The following is a 22,267-nucleotide window of genomic DNA, read 5'->3' on the forward strand; positions in this document are numbered from 1 at the left end:
TTAAAAAGAATAATTTCCCCGTGCTGTCCTTGTGGACCCCGATCTATACAGGTGGAATGTGCCTGCCTGAAATGCAGTCCCGCCCTCTGGCCCAGCTTGGACTGTGGCCTCGCCTGAGGGTGCTGCAACTGGAGGAGGGCAGCTTTGGCTGCTGGTGCGGAGGTGGGCAGTGCGTGTAGCTGGACCTGCGGCTCCACGGCAACCACCCAGCAGACAGCCCCTCTGCCCAGCCCAGAGCGTACACTTCAACTCGTGCTGCCTGCCATTGGCCACAGGAGAGGAATGTCAGCCAGACTAATGGCCCAGGAGCAGAATGACCGATGGCCTTCAGGGACTGGGTCACCCCTGAAGAGGAAATGAGCCAGGGGAGGAGCCATTTATTGGAGGGTTGGTGATGCTGGACCTTGGAGGCCCAGGGCTTGACCTGGACAATAGGGCCCACCCCTGGGAGGCACTGTCCCGCTGCTCTCTCCTCCCTGGCAGTGCCTGGGCTGTGGTCCCTTCACCCTCAATCTCCCTTGGGCTGCCGGCTGTGAAGGCCTGTCGCCTGGGTTCTGCCTCCCCCATCGGCCACAGCCACACAAATGGCCCCTGAAGGAGATCACCCAGGTGTCCCTGCAGCTGGCTGTCCTGAGGACTGTCACGGGGCTCTCTACGTGGAGCCTCTGACCTGTATATTCTGGTTTGGGAGAAAGCAGGACATTATAAACCAAAGAGATCCTACATCAGCTTTTCTTAAAGTGTGGCCATAGACTCCACGACCTCTGGGTCAGATCCCTGGCTCTATCCTGGACCCACTAATGAATCTCTGTGGAATGGGTCCAGGAGTGTGGATTTTCAACAAGTTCTATGGACGAATGTTTGCTTGCTGCTGTCTGGGAGTCAAGGTGAAAGTGCTGAGGAAGTCTTCATTCTTCAGCCACCTGTGCATAGGGCCTGGGGCGCTGGCCCACTGGGATCAGGACAGGGAAGCCATGGTTTGGGGCACCTGGGGTTGGTACTCTGGAGGCTGGGGGATGATGCACAGGCAGAGAAGACCCAGGCCCCACTCTGGGAAGCTCCCGGTCCCAGCTTGTTCCAGGCTGTGAAAGCAGAGGGCAGAGAGCAAGGTGGCTCCTGAGGCCACGTTGGCAGGCCAGCAGGGCTCCTATTGCTGAGGGCGCAGGGCCAGCCAGGCAAGCTAAGTGCTTTGGAATGGCTGCAGGTGTGGGAGGGTTGGGTCCATTCCTACTGCTGTCCCTGGGCTTCAGACACTGGCTTTTGGGGTATAAAGGAGGAGAGAAAGGACAGTATGCCTCTTGCCCTCCTCCCAGCCCAGAATCTCTGTAAATGGCTGCCTGCAGCCACTCCCCAAAGGACAGCTGGCCTCCGTGTTTGTGAGATCTGTGGGTCCGGCACCCAGGCTGTGTGTGCGACGGCAGGGACCAGTGCAGACCCTACCTGTGGCTCTCTGCCCCCCTCCACCCTTCTCCAAACACCCGCCGCCTTCTCTTCCCCGAGGAAGAAAAGGCAAAGAGTGAGATGATTTCTCAGACTTCAAACACAAGTTTTGGCTTTTGCCTCAACTGCCAGATGTGAAGCAACAAGCAACTCTGAAAATATAATTTGCTAGAAAGAAAGTAATTTGGTGCTTCTGAGCAATTCAATGACTTAATGAGCCCAGCTGGATGATGTGGGCCTTTTCTATAAGAGTCGAGGATTTAATGTTCCTGTCCAGATCATTCCAAGACTCTGAGCTATTTTTCCTGCTGCTTGAAAGTAATTGATACTCCCTGTTATAGACACAAAGGGCCAAATGAACAGTTAAGGACAGCAGCTACTCCCATGTTGTGACCGTGGCGTCATAAATCAGAAGAGACTTCCCTGTGCTGAGGTAAGGTTATGTCAACCACAGATCATTTTCAGACATAAAACTCAGGAAATCAGAAGGCTCAAAATCAGAATGAATTCCTACCATTGCATATTGCAATTAACTTTACATGTGCGGTGTGGCGTGTCCTCCTCCTGTGTCATCTGCCCCCTCCTGACAGCAGGGCTCCCAAGGGGGCCTCTGAGTGGCAGGCTCTTCAGAGCACTTGCTTTAGTGCTGTTGATGATGTACAATCCCCAACCTGGTAGAATGCGATCATTGCAGAGCAAGGTCCCTCTAGGAACTTGGAAGTAAGCGTACGTCTATATCCTGCACACTGAACTCTAATACCAACACATGTATTAGTTGCCTATTGCTGCTGTAACAAGTTTCCACAATAATTCAGCACAAGTTTCGTACTCACAGTTCTTTAAGTCAGACATCTAACAGAGTCTCACAGGATGCATTCCTTCTGGAGGCTCAAGGGGGAATGCACTCCCCTGTCTTTTGCAGCTCCTAGAAGCTGCCCACATTCCTGGCTGGACACTCCTTCCTGCATCTTTGAGTCCTCACACTGTATCACCTCGACCCTCTCTGCTGCCTTCCTTTTTTACTTACAAGGACTCTGTGGTCACCCTGGGCCTGCCCGGATAATCCAAGATAATCTCTCCATTTTAGAGTCAGCTGGTTAACAACCTTTATTATGCCTGCAGCTTTCATTCCTTGAGACCATGTGAGGCCACAAAGTCATGGTTTTGGGGATTAGGGCATAGACATCTTCGGGAAGCCATTACTCTGCCTACCATGACACATAACAGATCAAAGCCAAAAAACTTTTAAATCCTAACAAAGCCAAACAATTCACAGGCCGGTAAGAGGTGAGGATAAATACATGGACCATGTGAACATGTGGGAAAAAAAATGTTGCCAATCAAAAGTGGGGGAGGAGGTGCCAGGCAGCCCTGGAGGCATCATCAGATCATTCTTCTATATGTCACACCACTTCATATTATTACAGACATCATTTCATATATTACTATTGTTCTTTTTCATGTATTCATAATTTCCCAAGTATTGATTTATGTGTTTTACAAATATTGTAACTATCAGATAGGTATATCCTCACTTTGTAGATGGGGGAACGGGGACTCAAAGAATGAAGGCACCTATTTGGGTGAACTGGCTGATAAGTGGTCAGTGCGCCTGTTTCTCAGAGCCACTCTGCAACCTCCCCGAGGGGTAAGAGAGCCAGGAGGCAGGCATCTAGAGGACGTGCGGTGGGGCGGCTGGCCCAGGAACTCCACTGCACCTGCCCAGGGTCGGCATATTCCCGCCAGGGAGACAGGGCATTAGACAGTGTTACTGGATCCCATAACTACCCTGCTCTTATGTGTACCCAAGTACCTTCCAGAAATGTGGCTCCCTGCATACACCGTCCATAGGGCTTAATATATCTACCTAAGTGTAGGTTCCCGAGCAAGGGTTAGTAATGGGCACTCTGGTTTACACATTAGGCCTGTGGGTTTGGCTCCTACAGGTCTCCTGAGAGCCAGGGCTGCCTCTAGTGAGCTGGGTTGCAGGCCTGGCCCGGTGGGCCTGGGGGGAGTTCTCCGTGGTTCGCTTCCCTGGGCGGCCTCCCTCCAGCCCAAACTTCCTTCCTCTGTGAGCAGTTTGGAGAGCAGCTCCCAGTGTCTTCCCAAATCCTCAGGAGGGAAATGGAGAGATCCGAGGGATTTTGTACATAGGAGACCCCCCGGACATGCAGCAACCACAGCCCCGCCGCTCTGCTCAGGGTGAGAGAGGCCCCCTCCTCAGCATGCTGGTGGTAGGAACCTCCTGGAGTCTCCGCCCCAGCTGCCCTTTGCCTTTCTCCCACCTTTGAACCTGTAAAGTGGCCTTGCACACAGCAGGCTCTCTGCCAGTCTGTGGCCTGCAGAGAGAATGCCCGGGCCTCCGCAGCAGAGAGTCTTGTTACAGCTGCTCCCCTCCAGCTGCGGGCTAAGTTTTATTCACGAGCCTGCAGAGGCCCTCGGCCAAGTGCTTTCTGGAGCTGCCTCAGCCCAGAGACTAAGCCTTTCCATTGTTAAACCCTTGCTCCAACCTGCTGGGGCTCCCCAGGACATGAGGCAGCCTATGGACTGCACAGGGTGAGGGGAGGGGGCATTTGGGGGCTCATTAGGCAGTAGCTTGGTTTCAGGCTGTATTTTGAAAACTCTCATCACTAATGAGCTACACAACGTGCTGGGGACAAGCAGGGTGCCACGAGTCTCTGGGTACAATAAGCCCTGATTAGATGGAATATTCACAGAATGAGAGTAATTCTCTGAACTTTCTAGTTAATCATAGACTCCCATGATTTTTTAGAATAGGGTCTTTTAAGACCTTTTATGAAGGAGTCTGGAAGTCAAGGGATCTGAGGAGAATAGAAACCTAGGGGAGATATGAGAGCAGCTTTGAAATATCTAGGTCTGTCATTCTCAGGAGTCACCAACTTTGTGACCTGAGGCAAAGGACTGGGAACCACATTCAGAAATCACAGGCCACTGGGGGTTGGCCTTGTGGAAGGAAGAAGGTTCTGACATGAAAGAGTTACAGAAAGTTGGAGGAGGCTCCCTGGAGGGGAATAGAGGAAGAGAGAGAAAGTGTGTGTGTGTGTGTGTGGTATTTGTGTGAGATGTGTGTGAGGTATGTGTGTGGCATGTGGTATGTGTGGTACATGTACGTGTGTGGTGTGTGTGTTTGGGGGTATGTGTGTGCATGTGTGTGGTATGTGTGCGGTGTGGTATCAGGTGTGGTGTGGTAAGGTGTGAACCCAGTCTCCGCAGGGCTTGGGGGTTTGCTATAGGGGAGGCACTTCATGGTAATGGGTTCTGCACTGAGTGAGTCTGAACAGCAGGTATATCTTGGACAGACAGGGGGTTGGTGATCAACTGTGGAGGACCCAGAAGCATATGCTGATATCCTGGCAGGCCAGAGACACCCAGGTTCCTTGGTGGGCAGACTGTACATTGGGGGGACTGCTGACCATGCTCCTCTGAGTGGGTCAAAGCCCAGGCTCTGAGGCTCTGAGCCAGCAAAGACCTGTGGGAAACCTGGAGTGGACCCCTGGGCTGAGTCCCATGGCCTTTGTGCCCTACCCTGGAAGCAGCTGTGACATCTTAAAATTATAAAGCATTACCCCCAAATTGGCTTCAAGCCCTGGCTTGGCTGCTAACTCACTGTGTGATCTTGAGCAAGTGACAGCCTTTTAATAACCTCTGTTTCTTCCTCTATAAGATGGGATACCGAATTTGTAGGGTTCTTGCAAGGACTGAGGTAACACACACAAGACACCGAGAACAGTGTCAACAGATGGTAAGCTGCATGCACAGCATGGCTGTTCTAGGTGTTTATGGCTGGAATCCATACTGGTTGGTGACTGTCTGAATGTCACTCCAAAAATGTGAGCTATCATTCTAAATGCAAGCATAAATGCGGACTTACACTACAACGCTTGATTAGAAATCCATAACCAGCTCGCGCTGCCCCTCCACCACCTGGGGAGATTGTATTCTCTGTGGCCCTGGGTCTCAGCACCACAGCATCAGCCCAGCTATAGCCCATCGTCTGGGTACGTCTTGGCAAACTGGCCTGTGGCTGATTTGTGTGGTCCCAGACTAAGAATACGGTTATTTTTTTAAATGGTTGAAAACCACATCAAAATAAGACTATTTTATGACACAAGAAAATCACATGAAATTTAAATTTTGGTGTCCGTCAGTAGAGTTTTACTGGAACACCCACACCCATCATTTCCGCTTTGTCGATGGCTGCCCCCACACTGTCATGGCAGAGCTGAGTAGTTGTGACAGAGACCTTATGACCTACAACGTCTGCGGACTTTACCATCTGGGCCTTGACAGAAAAGGTTTGTCATCCCCCATTTAGGCGGAACCTCAGCTAGCTCTGCCTTGGCGCCAGAGGTTAGTGGGTGCTCAGGACAGTGGTGGCCTTCTAGGCTTCAGGCACTGGGGGGCACGGGAAAGAGCAGGCCGTCAGGCAGTGTGGCTGATGGGAGGGGGGATTCTGACAGAAACGCCAAAATTGCTTTCTCAGGAGACTGCTCACATTTTTACTATTTAAGCAGCGTTCCAACGAGAAGGCACTTAGAAGGGAAAGGACTTCACCACTGTCCTAATTTGACACAATCCCCTCTCTCTGCAGTGCCTTCCAACCCTTATTCGAAGCTCTCGAAGGCCTACCTCAAATGGGCCCAGCCTCTGACCCCTTGTAAAGTTCTGGCACCCGAGGCCCCCTCCCCGGTAGATTCAGTTTATTGCTCTGTAAAACTCTAGGCTTAACTGTGAAATTTCTGGTTTTGGTAAAGAACAAATGAATATTGGCAATTTTGTATAGTTCAACCCAATAGACTATATACATTGAAGCCAATTTGGGAGTAATGCTTTATAATTTTAAGATGTCACAGCTGCTTCCAGGGTAGGGCACAAAGACCATGGGACTCAGCCCAGGGGTTCACTCCAGGTTTCCCACAGGGCTGAGGGGACATAGTCCCTCACTAACATCATCGCTCACTCTTTGGGCTCAGTACCCCATCAGTTCTGCCAAATGTCCTGATGAATCCCTTGCAAATCCCAAACTCAGGACCCAGGTGGATTCAGAATGTGAAATATGCTCCCCTTCATTCCCAAATGTGTTTTATCTGATGCTCACCATCCAAGCTCAGGAGCCTAGTAGATGTGGGTAAGAGGGATGTTTGGTAAATTTAATCTGCCGAACATCCCCACTGTCACTATTTCCCTCAATGGCTCCAATCTCAGAGACAAGCCCACACCAAGGTGCCAGAGGACATGAGCCCACCTTCCCCCCCTTACCTCTCCCTGGACAAAGGCTTGGGCTCAGGACGAATGGCAGCCATGGAGAGAGGTGCTTGCCTGGAGGGGGATGAGGAGAAGTTCAGATCCAAGGAGCCCGCCTTTCTGTGCAGTGGTTCCATGCCCACGGCACCTTGCATCTCGCTCTCTATGGGGCAGGACCCTGCCCTGCCGTGGATGGACAGCGAGGACACTTCGGGCCCCACTGCACCCTGGAGTGAGGTGTCCACTGCCACCTGGGGGTCGTGGGTTGGAGAGATGGACGGTGGGGAGCGAGATTTCTTCTTGGTGGATGCCCCAGCGAGAAGCTTCAGCAGCCCACTCTTCTTCTCTTTCTGGAAAGACACACAGAATTGAAATCCAGTGGGTTAATACTCCTAAATGCCCTTGTTGTTAGTGAGCAGGGAGAGAAATATAATCTTATTTAGAAACTTTAAACAAAATCTTGTAAAGCTGGTTAAAGAAAGAAAACAGAGCTAAGACTGAAAGTTTCTCCAACTCTTATTTTCCTTTCTTTCCCCAAACCTGGCACAAGTACCCAGAACAGACCCAGGAGGCCCGGGGGCAGGCCCGAAGGCACCATTCCCGGGAGAGGATGCTGTGGGGGGCCCTTCCCAACAACGTACCCCCCGCCATGGCAGGGCCATCCGGATGGGGACTTCACTTGCTGTGCCACAGGAACCAGTAGTCAACACAACTGGCTTCTTTTTACCCGAGCAGGCAGTGAAATGATTCTACATCAGGCTTCCTGAGATTAGCTCCCTCAACCCCTGGGTTTATATAGCCGAAGCCCATGTATCCTGCACATCTTTGTTTGGAAACCCTGGGCAGCACTGTATGCAAACTTTCCTCTGCAGAATTATTTGTACCACACAGTGTGTATGTGTGCGTGTCACATTTATTCCCTGAGAAAGTTCTTTGCAGGCGGGAAGGACCGCTTGTCCCAGAGCCAAGGGCAGCTCCCCAGTGAAGGCAACTTCCCTCAGTGAGAAACATCCTGATAAGACCTCTTTGCCCAGCAGGTGGCTTCCTTATCTTAAGAGAAAGGGCTGTTACAGAATGTGACAACATGAGGTCACGGCTCCTCACACACAAAACCAGTGACATAATCAGAAGAATCTGCCCTTACAATCATGGGGCCATGAATACACCGTCCCACTACAATGTGCAGACCCCTCCCCTGCTCCATAGCTCACTCTCAGTTCTCGTGGAGGACTACCCACCACGCCCCGCAAAGCCACCTGCCGGTGGGACGATGAGCACAGAGTCTTCACTGGAGGCCCCGCTCAGTACTACCTTGACCCTTCTTTCCTTAGTCTCACATCCTGGAGGCTCAGAGCAAGCTCTCAATGAGGAACTGAGAGGCAGGCTGGGGTGGCCACACAGACCCAGAGAAGGATCCGGGCAGTGTCCTCGGGTGGCCGGGACCAGCCACTATGTCTGCCCTGAATTCTGCGTATCGCTGTCAGTGAGTGGGCACGTCAGCCTCCCTCAGCCTGCTGATCACAAAGCACGTAAGGAAGTGTGTGAAACATTGCCAGTGAGCGATGTATGTGTGAAAGAGAAAGTGTGTACATGCAGAAGTGCTTTTAGAACAACACCCTTGCTCTGGGATTTGACCATTTTTATGGCCTTACTCAAGTTTTCTTTTTTCTTAAAGATTTTATTTATTTATTCGAGAGAGAGAGCACCCATGAGCGGGGTGGGGAGGCAGAGGGACAAGCAGATTCCCCGCTGAGCAGGGAGCTTGACTCGGGGCTCGATCCCAGGACCCCGAGATCATGACCTAAGCCGAAGGCAGACACTCAACCGACTGAGGCAACCAGGCACCCTGAGAGTTTAGTTTTCTAATGTTCAGTGGAAATCAGGTGGCAGGGGGATATGGGCACACGGTGTAAGACACAGGCAGCACACGGAAGTCTGAAGCTATAGTCACTGAGTCAGCAATGGCCATTTGGTCACAGGGCTGAGCAGACCTTGAGGTGGGCTGAGGGAAGCTTTCCTCTTCCCACCTTCCTTGTCTGCATGGTTAGAGGCTCCTGGGGGAGGGTGGGTTAAGTGGTGCCGAAATATTCTTAAAATACACATCTCTAAAATGCATATCCTTAAGCTAAGCCAGTAACACTTTAGTATGAACAAGTCCGTATGTTTTCTCTACCCTTTGCAAGGATATTGATAGAAAGAATGGAAGTAGATGTCCTGGATACTGTCCCTGGTGAGGAATTGCTGGCACGAGCAAGCCCCAGGCTGGTGGGGAGCAGGTGGGTGTGGGGTAACGCAGCGAAGGATAGCCCCCTGACTCTTTATGTGCCCAGCTCTGTCCTGCTTCCGCAGCCACAAAGCGCGGTGATACACTTGGAGAGCTTTGTGAGTTTGGCCACGAGGGGGCGCCACACAGCTGGCATCAGAGGCTTCCTTGTCTCCCAGGTAGCTGGGGCTCCTGAGGCCACCACCAATGAGAGGTGCTGACAGCTGGCCGCGTGTGTCTGCTCCTCATGATGACAGTCTCCTTATCCGAGGCCATGAAGGGGAGGGCACTGGAGGACACAGTGTTGACGTGAGGGGCGGGGTATAGCTCATGGCCCTCTGGGTGCTCCGGGAGGGTGAGCCTGCCCACCGGACCTAGGGAGCCATGTGGACACCCAAACGAAACATCCAGGTATCACAGAAGCTATATGCTATCCAATGCTCACATTCCAGTTACTAATCCAGTGGGATAGTGAAGCTGAAGACGCCAAGTGATTTAACAGGATATGGCCAGAAGCACAGACAGTGACCTAAGTTATGCCCGCTGTGCAGTGGATGTTCAGCCCTGCTGGTGCCCCGGGGGGAGGAGCCACCGCCTGGCGCCGCCTGCAGTCCCCGAGGGGCTGTGGGCCCAGCCGCCCTTGCTGCCGCTGCCTTAGGCTGGGCCTCGCTGGGACAGACCGCAGGGGAGGGTGCAGGCCGGCCCTGGCGTGAGGCCAGCGGGCTTCCGGGACCAGGGGTGAGGCGAACACGTGTGGAGCTGTTTGAGAGTGTGGGCACCAGGGCAGGGACAAGCCCACTTGGCCGTGATGCCGGATCGTCAAGGGCACCACCGGCAGAGGGGTCTGTCAGGAGGCACATGCCCAGTGGGACAGCACCTGCCGTGAGAGATGGCCGCCAGCGTCCCAGTCAAAGGGGCTCTGTGTGGGAGAGCGTTTTCACACTGACTGTCCCTATCACCCTGGGACAAGCGATGAGCTCACCTCCATTCAGAGACGGTGGCCCTGGCCTCTCCCTCATATGTGACAAAGGTGGAAGGAGATAGAACGAGGAGAGAAGTGGGGAGCTGCCTCTTAGAAGTTTCAGGGGTGAAACCACAGCCCTACATGAGACACCCCAGCAAGTTAAAAAAGAAAGGAAGGGACCAGGGCCCAGCTGTCAGCCAGCATGACACGCTTGTGACTCCTATGGTGGTGTCCTTCTGCCTCAAGAGCAGAGCAGAGGTTCGATCAACAAACGCTTTCCTGCAAGGCGCCGCCTCAGGACAGAAAACCCTGGAGCCACGGGCCACGCCATGGTGGGGCGTGCTGTGAGGGAGAGAAGACAGAGCCACTGGGCCACTTAGCATGTTTGCAGGAAGTGTGGCCTTAGCTGTGGTTTGGAAAGAGGTGCACGGATGTGATGGATAATTTTGCTGTCCCAGTTCCCCACGATTAAATATAATAGACCGTTTTCTTAATTTGACTTTGGCAAACACTCATATCACGACTGGAAAACCCTCTCCTTTGCCGTCCGTGACAGAATTCTGCTAATGCCTTATGTACCCAGTTACTACAGATTGCTGTGGAACTTGGTGACCTAGCGATTACCATGCACCCAGAGTTCAGGGAGTGAGGATGTAGGTGTTCCAAGTCTTTCCCTTGCCGGTCGCCCTATTCTGGGTGATGCAGGTAAGAATCCGCTGATGGGCACTTTGCTGGTGGTGGGAACAGACTTGCAGATCAATTTTAGGAGTGACACCACGGGACAATAAGAAGTTTTAGAGGACACAATTTCAGGTTAATCTGGACTAAAGGTTATTAAAAGAAAGATGGATTTGTCTGGGTTTCTCCTGGGAACAGGACTAAATTAGGGACTTTCCTGAGCCCAGTCAGATGCAGAGAATGGTGACGCTGTTATGATTTCGGGGTCGTTGTAGGTATGTTTTAGTGTTTTAGGAGACTCACTGCGGTCCTACACCGTTTCCTGCCAGCATTCCGCTACCTCCGTCTGTGGCCTCCATTCCCCTCTCTGGAGGAGGGTCACTTTCCATCCCAAGGCCATGGTGCAGCCATTTCAGCCTTGTAGGGGGACAACCAACACTCTGAAGTGTGGGAACAAAATGCCTCCCTCTTATAAGTCCCACGTGTGGAAGGCACATCTGCAGAGAAACGTGCCCTCATCTTCTGTCTTCTCCCAAAATGAGTGATGGGCTTCTCCTTCTCTATGAGGCCCTTCACTGTGCCCATGCAGGCAACCTTCACATGAGGCCTCCCTCCCCTTCCTCTGCCCCTGGAATAGGATAGGAGCACAGGGGCAGCCCAGGCCAGTGGCATGAAGGTGCAGCTCCGAGTCCTGGCTCTGCCAACACCGAGTTGTTAAGATGACAGATGGAAGAGTGCTTTTTAAACTATGAATGCATGTCACAAATATTTGATTGTGTGGCTGTTTTTATGATGTGTTTATATGATGTGCTATTTTTAGGTTTTTGCAAAACACCCACCACTTAGTTAGCTCCCAGTATGTTTTTGTTAAATGAATAAAATCAACTTCATTTTCACCTGAGGCAGGTGTCTCACTGTTAACCCTCATCTTGCCTTGAGAGAGCCCACAGGCCAACACGGGGTCTCTCGGCTCTCCAACTTTGGGTACAAAGAACCAAATAGGGAGTTGGATAAAGTGTAAATGTTGGCCCCACCCTCAAAGATTCTAACTCAGCAGGTCTGAGATGGGGGCAAAAAGAGTGCTTCTGATCCAGAACCCAGGAAGGGATCAATTATAAGCCAATGGTCACGTATCAACCTGCTAATGATTTCAGAAGACTACAGATAGTGCTGTAGAAACCCAGAGAAGGGACCAGCTTCATGGGAAGGTGGGGAAATAAGGAAACTGGTTCGTTGAGCACCTACTAAATGCCCAGCCCAAAGAATATGCATGGGTTTAAAGCCGCGCTTTCGAATGTTGGCCTGCATGGGCGTGCTGAGTCTAAGCTGAGGGTCTGAGCTGCCTACCAGCTCCCTGGTGGGGCCGTCCCCCTTAGTCGCACTCTGAAGGGCAAGGGCGGATGTATGAATGGAGGCTCAGCAAGCAAGACAGGCCACGGCAGCCAGAGGGACAGGCACGAGCCAAGGACTGCTGGCATCCGATGAGGTAGTTCCAGAAGCTCTGGCTCTCGAGATACACAGGTAGTTCTGAAAGCCTTCCTCAGCACGTAAACAGAGTATCATCATGTTAGAGAAGTAAGAGCTTATGAGTTTCATTAAAAAAAATTTGTGTGTGTACACACACACACACGCACACACTAACACATATGGACACACATACCCTAAAATAAAGTCATACCCTACTTTAAAAGAACCATCTGGAAACCTAACATTAAAAAAAGAGATATTTGAAGGTGTTCATTTATTATAGGAAAACTGTAAAACATTTTACAAATAATACAATCATAGTTTTTCTGTTATGATTAAAATAGGGGCCTCCCTAGGGGCCTTAATTGTTTTACAGAACATTAATGTAAAAACTTGGCAAAAGGGAAAAGAAATTTAAAGCTTAAATTAAGAACTGCTGCCAGTTAAGAGTCAACCAAAAATTACGGGAAATTCTCTGTGAAATTATAAAAAGCCAAAGAGAATAGAACTTGATTTATAAAATGGGACATTAAAATTTTCAGGGGTATAATTCATTTCATTCAAATGAGGTAAACCTGTAAATGTGACCTCTAAGTACCATGTTTTTTTTATCAGGTTGTCTCCTTTGTTAACCTATGTTAAGGTGGCCACAGCATAGTTCCTCTCAAACAGATTCTTAGTTCTTCTTTGTGCAGGGAAACATTTAAAATCACTGGTCAGGCACACACTGAACGCTGGGCCACCTATGGTGGGTAGTATGGTGCATAGTATGTCGACTCAGACTTGACTGCAAGGCTTAGCCCTGATAGTCTGGGAAAACCTCAGCCTGAAGAGGAATCCCCAACTGATTGTGCCCATGAATGGGTAATGCTCTGTTCAAAGTCAGAAGGGTGGCTGAGAACTCTATCTTTGAGAACAAAGGATCAAACACAATCACACATTTTCACTCTGTGTTTGCATGAGCTGAGATACAGGAGACAATGATCACAGGTCATGGGTCCTGTTCAGATCATGGGTGGACACTCAGTGACCTGGGAGCATCTGCAGACTGTCTGAGGAAAGCATAGAAATATTCCTTACAGACTGTTAATATTAGTTACAGGGGTGTGATGCACTTTTGTATTTGTTTGAGTCATTATGTCAAATGTGTATTTCTTTTAGTTTAACAGGGAAAACATAATAAAGGAAAAAGTTGCCACCTGTTGCTTCGACCATAATGGTACTAGATGTGATGAACCAGCAAGAACTTTTGCTATTAGCTTATGGAGGAGGTGGTCTTATAAGAGGGGGCACTTGGGGTGGCCTTGAGGGCTGGGCTGATTGGATATAATGAAGGGGGTGGGCTTGTGGGTGATCTGGTCCTGGTGAGGCATGAGAAAGTATGGAAGGAACGGAGGAGATGCCTGGGAGATGAGAAAGGCAGGGGACAGCATATCTTGGTGCCCTGAGAGTAGGCTGAGGGGCCGGAAGTCTGCTCGGCAGACACTGGGAGCTGCCCGGAGCCATGCTGGAGGCAGATGAGGTACGAGGGGAGGAGAGCAGGTGAGTGAGTGACTCTGGGTGGCAAGGTCATCAGCACGCGGCCACGGGTAGGGAGACGGAGTGGGGACCATGTGATGGTGATAGTCACAGGGCATTTGGAGGGAAGGTGATACCAGCTCCTGCCAGTGGGCGACAGGAGGTGGGGGCATGCACCCTGCAGCTGCGCACTCGCTCCGGGCCCGCATGGCCACGGCAGACTCTGGCTGACACAACAGACAGAATAATACAGAAAGCAAAATCAGCTGTGAATTGTGCAAGACTGTTGAATCACAGACCTGTACCTCTGAAACAAATAATACATTATATGTTTAAAAAAAAAAGAAGAAGAAGATAGCAGGAGGGGAAGAATGAAGGAGGGTAATCAGAGGGGGAGATGAACCATGAGAGACGATGGACTCTGAGAAACAAACTGAGGGTTCTAGAGGGGAGGGAGGTGGGGGGGATGGTTTAGCCTGGTGATGGGTATTAAAGAGGGCACGTATTGAATGGAGCACTGGGTGTTATATGCAAACCATGAATCATGGAACACTACATCAAAAACTAATGATGTAATGTATGGTGATTAATATAACATAATAAAATAAAATAAATAAAATCAGTTTAGAAGATGGTCAAACAACTCTCAGATGCCACATCAACCTACGGGCAGTTAGCAACATCACGGGGCAGGCATCAGGGGCCTCCAGGAAGGCCAGAGCTTGGAGAAGTAGGGGCATCAATCCTCACACCTGTTAGAATGACTCGCAGCTGTACATTTGGGAAGGAGCTGGTGAGAGGCCTGATGCACATGGATTTGGCTGGGGGCTTCGAGGAGCCTTTAGATAATCAAAATAAAAAACGAAGGGACATGGTGCATCCTTATCTTCATATACTGAGTCTGGCTCCCAGACAGCAAGGGACACTTGGAAGCCTTTTGATTAAAATTTCATGTTTGGAAAGTTTCCTATTGGAGATGGGGAAAGGGTAATTAAAAGCTATGCCTTGTTAAAATTTTGATGGGGAAAGACACATCTCTGCCTGAAAATACAGTTACTGTAAGAGCAGAGAAGGGGTTATAACAATATAAATTTGTACTGCATCTTCAGAAAGGGTAGAGGAATACAAGATCTATACTAAATAAAGAGGAAGAAGTTCACAAGCTAATCAAAAGAGACAGGAAAAATGTGCATTTAGCTACTGGCTATTCTAAACATGAAAACACATCTTCAAAAATACTGCCCTCACAAAAGACCAAAGTTGAAGATTGATTCATGAAAATAATGGGGAAGGGAAGCAGCAGATAACAATGTGCCAATCTGACTGTGCTTTCTCTAGCTTTTGTTTTTGATGGGAAAGATGCCTGCTGCAGTATGCTGCCCTCTTGCTCTTCCTGGGGATTGAAACCATTAAGTGAAGCCTTTGTTCAGTGCTCTGCTTGTGGCACTGTGCTGGGCACTCTGAAAAGGGAGCTGAATGGACAGAAGAAGAAGTGGGAGTGGGATCTGGGTCCTCCAAAGCACTGTGATTACAGCAGTTTGTTAGACTCAGAAACAGAGGATAACACTCAGGAGCTGGGCCTGGCAAGTGGTTTTGGGTGACCAGCCAAGTTCAATGCAGCAGGAAAGAGCTCCTGAAGTAGAGGATACTGTCTCCCTGAGGAACTTCAAAAAGATGGCACATCATGACAGCTTTGGAGATAGATGGAGGGGGTGTCACTGTCATTGATCAGCTGACTGATCTTGAACAAGTCACTTAACTGCTCTTAGGCTCATATGTAAAATGGACTATATATATATATATATATATATATACACACATATGTATACATATACATATACATATTTATATATAACTAATTATACTGTAGACTATTTCTTGAGAGCTCACTATGAACCAGGCACTAAGTCTTGGACATCATTAGCTCTTAGGTTTTTAAAACAACCCAATAGAAAAAACATAACCTCTGAGATTGTAATCAACAGACAAAGTGTAATCAACTAGAAAGTTGCACCATTTGGATTTAAATCTGGGACTTGCTTCCAAATTTTAATGCCAGCTCTACTGCTTTGTCTTGAGAACGAAGGCATGTCATCCCAACATGGCATCGATAAGTGGGAGGCCCCGTGCAATGCACCACGGAGGTTTTCATGTGTTTAAGTCACTTCGCAGATGGGCACTGAGGTATTTACACAGAGCCATGATTACAGAACTCTAATGAGGGCTGCATGATGATAAAATGGGGTTGGCCAGTTACCCACCACCCTTGTGACCCAGCAGCTCTTGGCTCCTCTGGGCTGCTTACTCAGGACGGAATCTTGACAGTAGCCTCGGCACTGATCAGAGGACTGATGAGGATGGCAGGTAAAGCACCTAGCAGAGTGCCCAGCACAGAGTAGGCTTTCAACAAGGACTAGCTGTCACGAACCTCAGCAACGGTGGTGGTGTATGCCAGTGGTCTTCATCTGTTTACCTGGCCCTCAGCCAGCACTCATGTCCCGGGAGCACAGGCTGAGGTCAGAGGAAGGCTAGCCCGTGCAGTTATCCACCACAAAGGAAGATCGAATAGGACTCAAGGGCCAGCTACATGTCTCTGAGCCTCTGGAGGCCTCTTGTGCAATAAGAGGTTGAGAAATATCCTCCCAAGTCCCTGAAACAGTGCACTCAGAAGCTCCCAACTTAAAGAAACACCCCAGTCTCTGTTGTAGGGCAGGAGCGTTGTGAGAAGAAAACCACACTAACCATGTTGTTTTTCCTTGTTTTTTTCACACTCAGCTTGCTGGCTGGAAAGCACCAGGTACCCTTTCCAGCTCCCAGAAAACACAGTAAATAAAGATGGTGAAAATATGGTGGGGACTAGAACTTGAGAGCAGACAAAGACACCATGGACCCACCTCAGCTGGGCCTCTGGGCACCCTGAACCTGACCTGTCCAGGGCACCGGCATTCCTCATCTCCTCCCCCTTGAGAAGGGCCCTCTCTTGGGCTCCTCGACTCTGTATTATGGTTTCTTTCCCTGCCCTTCTGCACAGTGGTTGGATCCTTCCTGCCAGCGCTGCGCCTTCCCCCCAGCCCCAGGTACAAATGCTCCTGGACTTGGTCTCTTGCTTCACTCATTAATGTACTCTTGCCAGAAGCTTTGACACAGGATTGGCTCTTCAATTCTCTCTTCTACGGTGAAAGCATCTCTAGCCCCAAGGTCTCAAATGAGCTCTAGGTCTTTTATCTGCAACTTCACCTAGACATTTTTTAAAGATAGAAATCACACAAATAAAACCATCAAAAGACGCCCGAAGCTCTGAGCTGGAGTCCTGGGGAGGCTCGCTCTGCCCAGCCCTGATTAGAGACATCCAGAGGTGATCACGTCCCCCATGCCCGTGCCCAGGCGAGTGGCCAGGGGCTGGGGGCTTGTGCTCTCAGCGCCATCTGCAGGCCAACGCCCTGGCACCTGGCTGCCTGTCCTTGTCCTCCTCCTCAACAGAGCGCAGCAGCCTGAGCGCACCTCGGCTGCTTGGGACGGTGGGGTCCACACCGGGATGGAGGCCATTTCTCCAAACTTGTAAATCATGGCAGCCCATGCTCATTTTCCCCAACCTATTTGTTTATCACTCTCATTCATGTGGCAGGTCTTGCCCCTTTCCAGAGGCTTGACTCTCACTCTCTTATTTCCTTCTCAGGCAATGATGCCAGCACCCCCACACGTCTGTTTCATAGAGGAAAGAAAGCTGAGCATTGACCACATGCCTGGTGTTGCATATACCATTTCTATTTTAATGTACCTTGTCTTAGTTGGCTCGAGCTGCCCTAACAAAATACCAGAGACTGGGTGGCTTAAAGAGCAGAAATGTATTTTCTCCTAGCCTAGAAGCTGGAAACCCATAATTGGGGTGCCAACATTGTCAGGTTCTCGGTGAGGGCTCTTTTCCCGGCTGTAGATGGCTGGCTTCTTGCTGAGTCCTCACAGGACCTTTCCTCACTGCAGGGGCATGCAAAGGGAGCCCTCTCTCTTCCTATTCTTCTAAGGCCACTAATCCCATCATGGGGTTCCACCCTCATGACCTCATCTAATAATTACCTCTCCAAGTCCTCATCTCCAAATGTCATCACATTGGGGCTTCATCATATGAATTTGGGTGGCAGGGGACCCAAGTATTCAGTTCATAACATTCTGCCCTTACCTCCCAAGTTCATGTTCTTCTCCTATGCAGAATGCATTCATTCCACTCAAACCCACAAAGTCTTAATTAATTCAGGCTTCAACTCCAAAGTCTAACGTCCAAAGTCTTATCTCAATATTCAAATCAGACATGAGTGAGGGTGGAAGTATGGTTCAGACACACCATGTGGCCCCAGGCACGATGGTGGTACAGGCATAAATGAGACAGTCCCATTCCAAATGGCAGAAATAGGACGGAGAAGGTCCCGGGCAAGTCCAAAACTTAGCAAGACAAATCCCACTGGAGCCTGAAGTTTGAGAATAATCCTATATGGTTCAGTGCCTCCCTTGGAGACCTACCTCCAAGGCTTCCATCAGAGGCCACCTGCCTGTTGGAACTGAGGTGGTGGCCCTCATGATCTCTGGATCGCCTTAGCGTCCTTCCTCCCCTTGCTTGAAGAATAGTGCACATTTGCGGCCAGATAGCTGGATGGTCTGGTCCTGTAGGATCCAAGACATCCTACAACCACCCTTCATTCCATCCTGCTTGCTCCGTTCCTGTTAGTTCAAAGTGGCAGTGTCCCCGCACTCCTGGCCCCCGTGGAGACTGCTGGTCATCTCCATGAACCACACCTGGCATCTCTTCATCAAACGGTTGTTCAGCCTCACGCTTACATTCTCCTTAGAATATACTTTCTCATTTTTTTTGCAATATGGATAGGCTAAGAATTTCCTAAACACCCAAGTTCTGGTTCCTTTTTGGTTAACAATTCCTTCTTCAGTTTATTCTTTCCTCTTGCATTTTACTCTAAGCAGTCAGGAGGAACTAAGCCAGTCCTACGACCCTTTGCTTAGAAATTTCCTCAGCTCACCAACAATGTCATTGCTCAAAGGTCCCCAGAACAGGAGAACACAGTTCAGCTAAATTCTTTGCCACCTTATAAGGAGGAGTGCCCTCCTTCCAGTGTCCAATAATGCGTTCCTCATTTCCCTCTGAGACCTAAGATGCACTATTCTTTAACATTCATATTTCCACCAGTGTCCTCTTCATGATTATTTACATATTCTCTAAGAAAAGAGAAGCTTCTCTCCAGCTCTCCTCTTTTCTTTCTGAGCCCTTACCAGAACTATCTTTAATGTCCATATATCAAGCATGCACTTCAAACTCTCCCAGGCTCTACCCACTGCCTGGTTCCACAGCTGCACCCACATTTTTAGCTATTTGTAAGAGTACTACCCCACTTCCTGGTAACAAAATCTGCGTTAGTTTGCTCAGGTGTCCAAAGCAAAATATCACACACTGGGTGACTTAACTAACGAAACTTATTTTCTCACAGCCTGAAAACTGGAGGTCTGAGATCAGACTGCTAGCTTGTGAGGACTCTCTTCCTGGCTTGCAGACACCACCTCTCCTTAGGTGTGCATATGGAGAGGGAGGTCTCTCTCTTCCTCTTCTTCAAGGCCACTGATCCCAACATGATGGTTCTACCCTCATGACATCATCTAACCCTAATTACCCACAAAGGCCCCACCTCACACTGGGGGTTAGTGCTTCAACTTATGAATTTTGGGGGGACATGAACATTCAGTCCAATACATAACGGTTGGGTATGGGTCACAGTCACCTCATTTGCAGATGAGGAAATTCAAGTCGAGAGAGATGAATTGGGCTTGGATCCAGGTCTCGATGGTGAATCCCAGGCCTTCTCTACCTGTCACACCACCTGCCATTCCCCCTGCAGTTGATGAATGAGTGAATGGAGGGAGGGTTTATTGTTTCTTCATTACTTGTGTCATCAAAGCCTCTGGCCTGGGCCCTCCCACTCCTGATCTGCCCTATACACCAGGGCCTGGCTAAAGTTCTGGAACATTACTCAGTGTCTGCTGAGTCTAACCAGTCTTCACTTACTGCCCCTGAACACAGTCACATCTCCAGGGCTGAGCTGGCCCGAATGCCCCCATCAGCCCTGCAGTTCCTTGAACCAGCTTTTATGCAGTGAAACTTTCTGAGTGATAGATGTTGGGTGCCATCCCCAGATCTAACACAGCCAATCCATGTAGGGCAGCTGAGTCACGTCGTTCTCTTTCCTCTCAGCCCCACTGCCACCAAAGCCTTCCCCAGGGCAGAGCTCGCTGCACGCACCCCTGGGTCCTAGGCCCAGCCCAGCGCAGCACTCCACCAAGGCACTGCACAAGTGCGATCAGGGCCCGGTCGGTCTGTGGCAGCCGCACATCCAACTTCTTCAGGGTGGTCCCACGACACCATCACTCCACACAGCAGGCGAGGCCAGGGTCAGGGCACCCTGAGCACATGTGGCCCACTGTCAATGGGTGCTGAACGAAGGAGGGATGTGCCTGGCTTGGATTACATGCGGCAGGCTTGTTGGGTGTGTCCTGGGAAATGGCGGGTTGCAGGGCCCTGGGATGTTCATTCTGAAGCCAAGACTCCAGATGAAGAAGGGAAAGAGAGGCAAGGCAGCAGGGCAGCAAAGAGCCGGACGCAGACCCTCTGGCTCTACTCCAGCTCCTATTACCGACCGGCCATACACCGTGAACAAGTGACCTAAATTTTCTGTGCCTCAGAAATGAGGTAACACGAGTACCTACCACAGAGGGTTGTCATGGGGACTAAATGAAACCATACATGCTAGATGCCTGACACCTGGGAGAAGCACGTTTTTCTCAATATGGTTACTACACGGCTGTCTGGTACCATGGAGATATTGGACACAATGCCCTCTTTCTGCAAGAATAAGTCTTGGTATGAATGATACTTAAGTGTCACTTCATAGCTGCTTTTTACTATGTTGGAGAAGAGAGTATCACCTCTCAGCCAAAGGAACAGTGCAGGATCTAGTCTTTTCTTCTAAATCAATGTCCTCACAGGTAGCTATGTTGAAGTCACCCTTCCTACAAGCTGTGATGACATATTTGGCCTGAGGGGACACATCACCTGTGCAGCACTGAGCAGCAGGGGGCTGTCAGCTTCACAAAGCAGTCCCTGCCTCCCTCCCTAATATTAAGAAACTGACAATCTATTTCAGGGGGAAAACGAGGAGGCAGAGGGGTGTGTGTAGGTGCCCAGCACTGACAAGCGGCAGGCTTGGATGGGGCTGTGCAGTTTGGTAGGAGGGCTCCTGGCACCCCAGGCTACCATCTCCTTTGCCCAGGACGTCAGTGGGAGCTGGAACAGAATTGATTTTTGCACTTAATTAAAAAGTACTGCACTGGAGATAGCTGTAACAGACAAGCAAGACAAGCTGAACTCAGGGAAAGAATGAGAGGTCACAGAGCTAGATCTTGGGTGATGTGGCAGATTGAATTTTCCAAATTTGGCCACAACACTGTCTCCCCTCCCACTCACCCTCCTGGCAAAGTGACTTTGGCACTCCCCTTGTTAAGTGACAGGAGTCGTGTCTCATCCCCATGTGCGGGAGACCTTGTGATAGCCTCCACTGACAGAGCACACTGGAAATGCCACTCGTGATCCAAGGCATGAAGATGCCATGTGCTCACTCTCAGAACCAGCCGCCACGCTGCAAGGAAGCCCAAGCCCGCCCACCATGGAGAGGCCACAGCTGGTGTTTGACAAACAGCCCAACAGAGGTTCAAGCCAACTGCCAGCATCAACTGCCAAACCTGTAAGCGAGCGCGCCTGCAGGTGGCTCTGCTCCTACCAGCACATCCTCCACAGCCTCCTAGACTCAGCTGAGGCCCCAGACCTGGCAGAGTAGAGACAGTCTCCTGGGCGTGCCCCACCCAAGGTCCTGATCCACAGAACATGAGATAAGTGTATCAAAGTGATTATTGTTCTACACCATGGAGTTTTGGGGGTGATTTGTTATACAGCGAGAGTTACTGGGGCAGATTTCACTTTGACCTCTCGTGAGATTTCCCAGTCCAGACCACGCCTACACAATAGGAGTGCTGACACTGCTATCATAGGGTATAAAGATCTCACATATGAGCTTCAGGCGCACACACACACACACACACACACACACACACATACTGCATTTGTGATAAACAAGTGTGCGATGGAAAGAGGAAAACACATCCCAACAGGCTTTTTTGGAAAATGTTACAGAAACATTGGAAACATGTACAATTGAAGGCTAACCAAGCATCCAAATAATAGATGAGAAGAATTCTGTCAGGAAAGATGCCAAGATCTGAACTTCAATATAGTTTTACTGGAAACATCAAGAGTTCTAGATAACCTAATACACCCAAATAAAAAAGCAGGGTCATAAAAACCAACAAGAAGGCCCCGTGCTGATTCCCACGCTGGATTGGAAATTGGGGTAGAAGGGTTTTAGCCAGAGGATACATTTTTCAGATAGCCCACGGAATCCAATCCATGCAAGTCTGAGTGTATCAGAGACAGATAGGTGGCTTTACAGGAACTGAGAAAGAGAGAAGAAATAAAAAAGAGACGGAAGGTGAAAGTTACCACGGCTGTGAGGACATAAAAGTATTTAAATTGCTTTCCCAAAATGCTGCCTCCAACCAGGCAG

General features: G+C 49.9%; 1 protein-coding gene across 1 annotated transcript in view; it reads right to left on the reverse strand.

Moving 5' to 3' along the window:
* Positions 1-22,267, reverse strand: part of SH3RF3 (SH3 domain containing ring finger 3) — a 319,279-nt gene that overhangs the window by 3,377 nt on the left and 293,635 nt on the right. The window contains exon 10 of the mRNA XM_081832297.1: positions 6,721-7,055. Coding sequence (XP_081688423.1) covers positions 6,721-7,055 — 335 coding nt within the window. The remainder of the gene's footprint in view (positions 1-6,720; positions 7,056-22,267) is intronic.

Source organism: Leptonychotes weddellii, chromosome 10 (genome assembly GCF_054177405.1).
Source record: "Leptonychotes weddellii isolate Sample4059 chromosome 10, ASM5417740v2, whole genome shotgun sequence".
Classification (NCBI taxonomy): domain Eukaryota; kingdom Metazoa; phylum Chordata; class Mammalia; order Carnivora; family Phocidae; genus Leptonychotes; species Leptonychotes weddellii.